Here is an 11152-nt window from a genome sequence, read left to right on the forward strand (position 1 = left end):
TTAGCCTGCAAGGTTTCTTCAGAGAAATCTACTGAAAGCCTGATGGGGGTTCCTTTGTAGGTTTTCTTTTTTTTCCTTGCTGTACTTAATATTCTTTCTTTGTCATTCATTTTTGCCAGTTTCACTACTGTATGCCTTGCAGTAGGTCTTTTTACATTGACGTATTTAGGAGATCTGGCAGCCTCTTACACATGGATTTCCTTCCCTAGGTTTGGGAAGTTCTCTGCTACTATTTCTTTGAAGAAGCTTTCTCCTCCATTCTCCTTCTTGAATACCTATAATTCGTATGTTGCATTTCCTAATTGAGTTGGATATTTCTTGGAGACTTTCTTCATTTCTTTTTAGTCTTAGGTCTCTCTCTTCCTCTATCTGGAGCATTTCAACGTGTCTATCTTCAGTTATGCTGATACGCTCTTTGGTGTGTGCTTGAGTGTTCAGGGAATCCATATTTTGTTTTGTCTCTTCCATTGTGTCTTTCATCTCTCATATTTCTGATTGATTTTTCTTTATAGTTTCCATCTCTTGGGTGAAGTAGCTTCTGAACTCATTGAGTGGTTTCTCTACATTCTCTTTTGACTTATTGAGTTTTTTGATGATAGCTGTTTTGAATTCTTTGTCATTTAGATTACATATTTCTGCATCCTCAGGACTGATTTCTGGGTGCTTGTCATTTTCTCTCTGGTTTGTAGGTCTAATGTGTTTAGTATTGCTAGAGGCTTTGTTTTTTTTGCATCCTGGCATTATTAGGTTGCAGTTACCACCTATCGCCACTGGGTGGGGGTCAGGAGCCCCATATTCTGAGCCCTCTGCCTTCAGCCGAAATCCTGGGGGCTGGAGCCAGCTGAGTGGGTGGGGCAAGGGGTGCTTTCTCCTGCTTGCTCTCTCCCCCTACTCTCCTGGGTTGTTGGCTTGATGAGGTCAGCCCTGGTGAAAGCTTTCACCCTGGTAGAAGGCTTCTCTCTAGGCTGCAAGGGCCCTAGGGAGTGCTTGATGTTCACATGAATGAACGTCCCCTCCCCCCTTCCTCCCCTTTAGGAGGCCTCCCGCGTCCCAATTGCACTCTTTAGGGGAGATAGCAAAGATCTCTCTTACCCTGTTCCACCTCCGAGGGGGTTCCAGCCTCTCCCTTCTCCATCATATGGCTTCGTGGATCTCTCCAACGTTTTTTTGTTGAGTTTGGATGTCCCCTGTTGGAGTATGGATGATTTTTTCATTGTTTATTGGAGGGGGAAGATTTCTGAGAGACCTCAGTCCACCGTGATGCTGACGTCATTCTCTTCTGCCCATTTTTTAATCAGATTGTTTTTTCTTTTGCTATTGAGTTGTATGAGTACTTTATATATTTTGAATATTAACCCCTTATCAGATATGATTTGCAAATATTTTTTTCCAGTGAGTAGGTTGCCTTTTCATTTTGTTGATAGTTTCCTTTGCTGTGCAGAAACTTTTTAATTTGATGTAGTTCCACTTGTTTATTTTTGCTTTTGCTGCTTTTGCTTTTGATGTCAGATTCAAAAAATCATTGCTCAGACCTTTGTCAACCTTACCACCTATGTTTTCTTGTGGGAGTTTTATGGTTTCAGGTCTTATGTTCAAGTCTTTAATCCCTTTTGAGTTAATTTTTGTGTGTTGTGTAAGATAGTGGGTCCAGTTTCATTCTTTTGCATGTGGCTGTCCAGTTTTCCCAGCACCATTTTTTGAAGAGACTATCCTTTCACCCATTGTATATTCTTGGCTCCTTTGTCATACATTAATTGACTATTTAGGTGTGGGTTTATTTCTGGGTTCTTTATTCTGTTCCATGGCTCTGTGTGTCTGTTTATGCCAATTCCATACAGTTTTAATTACTATAGCTTTGTAAAATAGTTTGAATCCAAGGAGTGGGATGCCTCCAGCTTTGTTCTTTCTCAAGATTGCTTTGGCTATTCTGGGTCTTTTTTGGTTCATACAAATTTTAGGATTGTTCTGTTTCTCTCAAAAATATTAGAATTTTGATTGAGATTGCATTGAATTTGTAGATTGCTTTGGGTAGGATGAACATTTTAACAGTATTAATTCCTCTTTTTTTTAAGGTATGCCTTGTTTTTTTTTGTTTTTTGGGGGGTTTTTTTGGTGAGAAATATTGGCCTTGAGCTAACGTCTGTTGCCTATCTTCATCTTTTTGTTTTCTCCCCAAAATCCTGGTGCATAGTTGTATATCCTAGTTGTAAGTCATTCTGGTTCCTCTGTGTGGGTCACTGTCACAGCTTGGCTTGATGAGTGGCGTGTAGGTCTGCACCAAGGATCCAAACTGGCAAACCCCAGGCCACCGAAGTGGAGCTCAAGAACTTAACCATTCGGCCACAGGACTGGCCCCAACAATATTACTTGTTCTAGTCTATGAGCATGGAATATCTTTCCATTTATTTGTGTCTTCTTCAGTTTCTTTCCTTAAGAAAGTAAAAATTTAACCTCCTTGGTTAAATTTATTCCTAGATATTTTGTGTGTATGAGAGGAAGATTTGCCCTGAGCTAACATCTGTTGCCAGTCCTCCTCCTTTTTTGCCTGAGGAAGACTAGCCCTGAGTTAACTAATTTGCCAGTCTCCTCTACCTGGTATGTGGGTTGCCTCCACAGCATGGCTGATGAGTGGAGTAGGTCCGCATCCAGGATCCAAACCTGTGAACCCTGGGCCACTGAAGTGGAGCACACGGAAATTTAACCACTTGGCCACAGGGCCAGCCCCTATTTTATTCTTTTTGATGCAATTGTAAATAAGATTGTTTTCTTAATTTCTCTTTCTGATAATTCATTATTAGTGTATAGAAACACAACAGATTGTTTATTGATTTTGTATCTTGCAACTTTACCAAACTTGTTTAGTAAACTAATAGTTCTAACAGATTTTTGATAGAGCCATTAGGGTTTTATCGATATAGTATCATGTCATCTCCAAATAATGACAGTTTTACTTCTTCCTTTACAATTTGCATGGTTGTTATTTCTTTTCCTTTCCTAATTTCTCTAGCTAGGACTTCCAATACCATGTTGAATAAAGTGACAAGAGTGGGCATCCTTGTTCCTAATCTTAGAGGAAAAACTTTCAGCTTTTCACTGTTGACTATGTGAGCTGTGGGTTTGTTATATACGGCCTTTATTAATTTGAGCTATGTTACCTCTCTGCCTGCCTTTTTGAGAGTTTTTATGATAAATGGATGTAGAATTGTGTCAGATGCTTTTTTTGCATCTATTAAGATGATCATATGATTTTTATCCTTCATTTTGTTAATGTGGTGTATCACATTGACTGATTTGCAGATGCTGAGCCATCCTTGCATCTCTGGAGTAAATCCCACTTGATCATGGTGTATGATCCCTTTAATGTATTTTTGAATTTTGTTTGATAATATTTTAAGAGTTGATTTTTACATCTATGTTCATCAGGGATATTGGCCTGTAATTTTCTTCTGCCGTTCCCTCCTCTTCTTATTTCTGGAGGAGCTGGAGAAGGATTGGTATTAATTCTTCTTTGAATGTTTGGTAGAAGTCATCAGTGAAGCCATCTGGTCCTGGACTTTTGTTTCTTGGGTGGTTTTTGATTACTGATCCAATCTTATTAATAGTAGTTGGTCTGTTCAGATTTTCTATTTCATCATGATTCAGTCTTGGTAGGTTGTATGTTTCTAGGAATTTATCCATTTCTTCTCATTTGTCCAATTTGTTGGCATATAATTGTTCATCGTAGTATCTTATGATCCTTTGTATTTTTGTGGTGTCAGCTGTAATGTCTCTTCCTTCATTTCTGATTTTGAGTCTTGTCATTTTTTTTTTTTTTTTGGTGAGCCTAGTTCAATGTTTGTCAATTTTGTTTATCTTTTCAAAGAACCAGCTATTAGTTTCATTGATCTTTTCTGTTGTCTTTTTGTGTCTTTCATTTATTTCTGTTCTAATCTTTGTTATTTCCTTTTTTATGCTAACTTTGGGCTTTGTTCTTTTCTAGTTCCTTGAAGTGTAAAGTTAGGTTATTTATTTGAGACTTTTTTTGTTTCTTGAAGTAGGCATTTATTGCTATGAAATTCCCTCTTAGAACTGCTTTTGCTGTATCCCATAAATTTTGGTGTGTTATATTTCCATTTTTGTTTGTCTTTTGTATTTTTTTATTTCTATTTTGATTTCTTCTTTGACTCACCCGTTCAGTAGTGTGTTGTTTAATCTCCACGTATTTGTGAGTTTTCCTGTTTTCTTCATGTAATTCATTTCTAATTTCATATCATTGTGGTCAGAAAAGATGCTTGATATGTTTTCAGTCTTCTTAAATTTATTAAGACTTGTTTCTTGGCCTAATATATGATCTATCATGGAAAATGTTCCATGTGCAGTTGAGTGGAATGTATATTCTGTTGCTTTTGGATGAAATGTTCTGTGTATATCTGTTAAGTTCTTCTGGTCTGATGTGTCATTTAAGGCCACTATTTCATGATTGATTTTCTGTCTGTATATCTATCCATCAATGTAAGTGGGGTGTTAAAATCTTCTACTGTTGATCTCTGCTGTCTGTTTCTCCTTTTAGAACTGTTAATATTTGCTTTATATATTTAGCTGCTCCTGTGTTAGGTGCATATTTATAAATGTTATATCCTCTTGTTAGATTGACCCCTTTATCGTTATGTAATGCCTTTCTTTGTCTCTTATTACAGTCTTTGTTTTAAAATCTCTTTTGTCTGATATAGGTATAGCTACTCCAGCTTTCTCTTGGTTTCCATTTGCATGGAATATCTTTTCCTATCCCTTCACTTTCAGTCTGTGTGTGTCGTTACATCTAAAGTGAGTCTCTGGTAGGCAGCACATAAATGAATCTTAGTTTTTTATCCCTTCAGCCACTCTCTGTTTTGATGGAAGAATTTAGTCCATTTACATTTAAAATAATTATTGATAGGTGTGTATTTATAGCCATTTTAATTGTTTTTTTGCTGTTTTTGTAGTTTCTCTCTGTTTCTTTCTTCTCCTCTTGCTCTCTTCCTTTGTGTTTTGATAACTTTCTTTAATGGTATGTTTATATTCCTTTCTCTTTATCTTTGGTGTATTTACTATAGGTTTTTGCTTTGAGGTTGCCATGAAGCTTACATATAACAACTTATATGTAATTTGTGTTCTTTCTTTGATAGTTTTCTCTCTTCCATTTTCTTCTTTTCTCCCCTTATGGAAAAACTCTTATGATTTAGTTATTAGACCTCCTAGAATGACTCTCTACTTTTCTTGACTTTACTTCTCTATTTTATATTTTTTGGCCTTTTTTCTATACTTTCTAAAATTTCCTCAATTTAATTTTTTCTATCAGAGTTTTAATTTCTAAGATATTTTACTCTGAATCTGCCTTTATTATTGTATCCTGTTCTTTTTTTATAATTGTGATGTCTTATCTCTCTGAGGATATTAATGATAGTTTTTTAAGAATTATTCTCCCTTCACAATCTCTGTTTTTACCAAGTTGTTCTTTTCTGGTTTTTTTGTCTGTCTCTTTCAACTTAGAGCCTGTCCTCAGACATCTGATGCTTCTTGATGGAGTGTTCATAGTTAGGATTAAGGGACTGAGAGCTCTGAGTCCTGAGGTGGGATTATTGACTCTGAGCTTGAATTTTGGGTGATCTTCCTAAGATGTGATCTTTCCTCTTGGGCTTGTTGGATTCCCCATAAAAGACTCTTCTGATCGCCTACCTAGAGAGTAAAGGTCTGGTTACCAACATTCTGGGACCAATGGGGAACAAGAGCTAGGGGAATCAGTGTGACACTAACTTAATCCTATTGTTTTGCCACACTTCAACTCTTGACTTCTTATTGTCTCTCAGCCCAGTGACCTCCTGTTTTATTCACGTCAGAGAGGTAATCTGTAGTGTTCCACCAAGTGGGAAAGAGGTAGTCACCAAGTAGCTATGAGGTGGGGATCTGACTACTTCTTATAGCCACTTCAGCTCTACTTTCAAGGTACCTGATGCCCCTAATTCCTGCGCCTTTTGGAGATTTGTGGGATAAATTTGGTTGATTCTCAGCCTTTTTCACTTTTGTCTCCTTTTCTCTTCTTCCAGACCTTGAGAGTGTATGCCTTTTAAAAAATCTTCTTATTCTTATTTTGGTAGAGTTTTAGGAGGTATCAAACTAGATGCTTGTATTCAGTCTTCCTTCTTTTCCCAGAAGTTCATCTGTCCTATTTTCTAAGCCCAAAGAAGTAGGAGAGAGAGGAAATGAAGTAATTTGTCAAGGATAAAAATGAAAGGGCTTTCATACACACCCTTTCTTTTCACCCTAATTGATGATAAGCTTATTGGAGCACCTTAATTTGAACCTCTGTATTCCCTGGCATGAGCAAACTATTCCACTTGGTACCAATTTCTGCTAGCATGTAATACCATCTGAAAGCAAGAAACAGAAAAATTGAAATATTTACTAAGTACTTTCATTGGACAATTCACTGTTCCACGTGTTGTAGCTAGATTTACAGGGGGAAGCATACTTTTCATGTCAAAATCTTGGAAGAAGGAAAATGAATCAGGGGACAAAAGTGGGAGCCATGACTGTGATATACTACATTTTACCATGTAACTTGGTGGACTTATTTTTTTTTTTTACTTCTACAGGACTATTAATGAATTTTTTTCCATGACAATGTGAAAAGCTAAGATGATATATTTTTTTTGATCATCAAGATATAGTAAAAGCTCTATTTTTAGTTTGATTAGAATATTGAATATAGTAGTTTATAATATATATTGTGTTGATTATATTAGTCATATATATTTATCATATATTATTTGTGCAAAATAAATCTAGTAGGGAAAGTTTTGAGTCTTTTTTCCAATGGATTAATAGTATTTAGCAAAATAAAGTTTCTACAGAGGAAAGTCCTGAATCAGTGTAGAAGAAATAGCATTAGCCTGAGTCAAGAAACGTAAATTCTAATTTTGACTCTGTCAGTAGCATCTGTGTTACTTATCAAATCACTACATTTTTGAGCTTCTTATTATAAAGTGAGAATTTTTCTTTGAATCGCTTTTAGCCCAAAATTCAACGATTCTAATTAGTTCTCTCTTTTAGGACGTCACATTAATGCCTTATCTCACAAGAGGGCTTAGTTCTCATTCCTTTTATTTCAGACAAGATTCCTGTGCTAAGCAAAGAAAAACTACCTGTGGTGGGAATTGGGAAGCATCTGTGTGGTGTGGCAACAGGTATGTAAACATATTAATAATGTCTAGATAAACAGTAAGTTTTAGCTTAACATGGTCCCGACCATTTGAATAGTCTCTTTTGAATCTTATATCATTTATGTTACAACTCATTAATCTTCAAGTACCACTGGCCTTGTATTATATTAGATACAGAGCTTTCCTATTTATCTGCTCATTTTGGCCATTTGTAGAATGAATTGAAGAGTTTTATATGTAAATACTGTGTCATATGGGACCTTAAAGTTCTTTGGGTTATTTTTCAACCCAAAAGGAAATGAATTATTTATGGAAACTGTATGATCCCACCCCCGAAACTAGTGACTTTTTTAGAGGAGTTGCTGGGAAGGACTCAGAAACCTCTCTCACTAGAAGGCGATTATGTATCAGGATTCTGGGGGAAAAGAAAAATGTTAGACCAAAATCAAATTCTAAGGTGTCTTATTTTAGCACTTCTATCCATCAGATCTAGCAGGGTAAAGTGGAAAGACCATGGGCTTTGAAATCAGATAGTCCAGGGTTCAGCTCTGTTCTGTAACCTTGGCAAATTATTTAACCATTCTGAGCTTTGGTTCTCTCATCTGTAAAGTGGGGATAATAATATATATATGATTTACCAGGTTACATGTAAAGAGTCTCTGGTGCATATTTGTGTCAATAAATGTTAACTATTGTTGTGTCAATAAATGTTAACATCATCTTCCTGGCTTTTGCTAGTTTCATCGTTCACCCATATAGGGAACTTGGAGCTTCTATAAGACATTATTCAAACTGGCTGGAAATGGCTTTGAGTATTATGTATTTGTGTTGTCCTTCATAGTTTTTAGATGACTTTCATGTACCTTATCTCATTTAACCCTCATAAAAGCCTTCTGAAGTCAGCCAGTTCTATCCTGGGGAGGAAAAAAAGCATACTCCTTTACTCCTACCAATCTGATCCAAATTTCTTAGGACTATAGTCTATATTGGCCATTTCTCGTGTTCCACACACTTTTGCCCTCTTTCGCCACAGGTAAGAATTCACTCTTATCTGAATTCTACCTTCATCACTCTGTCATCAGCTTACTGAGAAATCTCTCCTGCAATGGCTTGCCCTTCTTGAAATTCTCATTCCTTCTCTTTCCTGGTTCTTACCCTACTTCTATGCTATTCTTTCTCTGTTTCTCTCGTGGTCTCCTTCCACTACCTGTCCTTTAGATATTAATATTTAGACCCATCTGCTGCACACGTAATGTCTTGCCCCTATCTTCAAACTCTTCCGTAGCTCCCAGTCCCCTGTAGCATAATGTCGAGGCTCTTTAACACGACATCCTAGTCTCAGTCTGGTCTCTGCCTTCCTCTCTTTGCCACTTCCTGCCTCCAGCTTTACTGGTCAGCAAATTCAAACCCCATGTACTTTTCCCATTTACTATACTGAGTCAATTTCTAAAGTGGCCAATTTCTACTACTCCTTCAGCTCAGTTGTCACCACTTTCAAGGAGCCTAGTTATACAAGATACTCCTCGTAAGGATTTATCATAATACCCTCTGCATGTCTTTACCTTATTGTGTTTTAATTATCTGTTTATATATCTAATTCTCCCACTGTGCTGTGAATTTTTTCAGCGTAGGGAGTGTGCTAACATGATGCTTGATATATAACAGAATCTCGGTAAATGTTTGAATGAATGAGTGATCTTGGCCACCAATTTGCTTTTTTCTTATCACTTTCTAGATATGTGGCTTTGTCCTTTAAATTGTAAAGAAGGGATTGAGATAGATTGCTTAAGCTCCTTCTGGTTCTAAAATAATTTCATTTTTTAAATAATTTTTCTGGTTATTCACATTTCTGAAGATCATTTACTTAAGTCCAATATAGGTAAAACAGTGACTAAATATATTTTTTCAGAAAATAATAGTTTATGAAATAATAGATCAGCTATTGCTTTCTCCAAATAATAGGTTACTAATGATGTTTGTGGACTTAAATTCATATATTAGATTAAATTTACTCGTGAAATATCAGATCATTTAGTGTTCACTTGTGACATCTTAGGGTAATCAAATTTAAACATACACGTTTTCGATTGAACAGGCACAGCATGACAGCCTAATCAGACAGAAAATGTGGGTTTTACAGTGTATATTCAGGGTCTTTCCAATAATGTCAACAATATAGCGCTCTTCAGTGGGAAATAGTTATAGTCATCAAAAAATCCATTTGTTTAGCTTTTAAATGTAGTGTAAATTTTTCATTTTAATATGGAGTACATCCATCTCTAAGTTTCTGTGTATGAATCATCAATACATCCAAAAAGCCTTGCAGATGAAAGATATTCAGTAACTATTTGCTGAATAAATGAATAAATACAGTGAGGCTACTCAGTGAGGCCTACTTTCTACATTCTGCCCCCCTCCTCTCAGCTTTTTGACTCATCACTATTTGCTGTGAACATCTCACGTTTCAGGACTGACACCTAACATCAGTCTTAGCAGATGCTTAGCAGATGCCTTTCCTCTTTATTTCTTTCCTTGGGTTTCTTAAGCTCAAAATTTCCCTGGAATGTAAGTGTAGGTAAATACGTTTTTTCTATACAAGTCATTTCCTCAGCTAGGGTAGGAGAAGTGAGAGCCAATTCGACTAGTTGAACTGAAAGTTTTTGCAAATTGTAGATCTTAAGCTTCAGAAAGTTTTAGTGGAAAGTAGACTTTATGCAGCATAAATCACTAAAGAAAGTGAGAGCAGAGCAAATAGGAAGAGTTGGTAATTCATGAAAGAATTATTGCAAGTATAAAGCTAAGTAGGTTTTTGTTGGTTTTGTTGCTGGGTTTTTAAAAACCATACTGCTTAAGAAATGTAAAAAATATTTATTTTTAAAGATGATGTGGTTTGGGGGGGGCCACATAATTGTGTTTGCAGATCTTGCATTACGATGTTTGGTTGAAACCTATGCTGCCAGTTGTGAGGAAAGGAATGAAGAACCTTTAGCCAAACGCATAAAGAATGATAAAACAGAGAAAGAAATTAACACTTTGGCCAAGGAAGGAAATGAAAAAAATGTCCCAGAGAAGTGGACCCCTGTGGCTGGCATTGTTATTGCACTCTGTTGTCACCACAGGTGTGATTGGAGACATTATGTGGGCAAAGAATATTTCAAGGCTCTAGGCCTTGGAGCAGTGGAATTCCACTATTTCCAGCGAATGAGTAGTTGGGCAACTTGTGGAATGCGGAAAACATCTTTGGAAGCCTCAAATAGTACCCCAGTGAGAAAAGATAATCAGAATGATGACAGTGAAGAGCATGATGATGGGAGATACAGAATCACAGAGGACAGCGCTGAGAGTTTGCCTGGGTAAGTGACTACTTTGAAATGCATAACACTGGGGCAGAAATATTTTATTATTGCTGTACTGTCTTTTTAAATGAATATTATCATAAACTTATTCATGAAAATGTCTTTTACCTTCTAATTTTAGAATAAGTTAAAATACACACCTTTTCATTGTGGTCATAAATAAAATGTATCCTGAAAGTGTGGGACATATTACCTAGTAAATTGTGGGTTATTTAGCAGCTTACCAATAAATGGAAGTGACTAAAATAGTTTTGTAAACTTCTACAAAATTCTAAGAAGGTTTTGTGTGTGTTTATTTGATTTAGGTTTCTTACTGTTGAAGAAAAGAAGAAACTAGGGCATCTTTGTAAATTGCTGATTGACCAAGGCCGAATCGAGTATTTACAGCAGAAGGGATTCCGTCCCGCTCTTCAGTACTATACAGACCCTTTGGTGTCTTTGGAAAATGTATTGTTGACTGCTTTACCAAAACATTCTTCATTACCAGAGACAACTGCTTAATGGAAAAGAAATTTTGAACAACTTCTGTCTTCCACCAAAAAAATAACATTTTAAATTGTATTTTTATATTCATGAAAATATAGTTTAAATAGCAGATAACGTGAACTTTAAAAAATG

General features: G+C 36.2%; 1 protein-coding gene across 2 annotated transcripts in view; it reads left to right on the top strand.

Moving 5' to 3' along the window:
* Positions 1 to 11035, top strand: part of TRMT13 (tRNA methyltransferase 13 homolog) — a 32949-nt gene extending 21914 nt beyond the window's left edge. The window contains exons 9-11 of one of the 2 annotated variants that reach the window (XR_011494860.1): positions 7128 to 7202; positions 10298 to 10531; positions 10840 to 10978. Coding sequence is in view for 1 of the 2 variants with exons in the window: in XM_014851506.3 (XP_014706992.1) it covers positions 7128 to 7202; positions 10099 to 10531; positions 10840 to 11035 (704 nt within the window). In the remaining variant the exon portion in view is untranslated. Of the gene's footprint in view, positions 1 to 7127; positions 7203 to 10098; positions 10532 to 10839 lie in introns of both variants that reach the window. The other variant, XM_014851506.3, reaches the window with a different exon arrangement.
* Positions 11036 to 11152: the final 117 nt, after the last annotated feature.

The sequence above is a fragment of the Equus asinus genome, chromosome 16 (genome assembly GCF_041296235.1).
Source record: "Equus asinus isolate D_3611 breed Donkey chromosome 16, EquAss-T2T_v2, whole genome shotgun sequence".
NCBI classification, from domain to species: domain Eukaryota; kingdom Metazoa; phylum Chordata; class Mammalia; order Perissodactyla; family Equidae; genus Equus; species Equus asinus.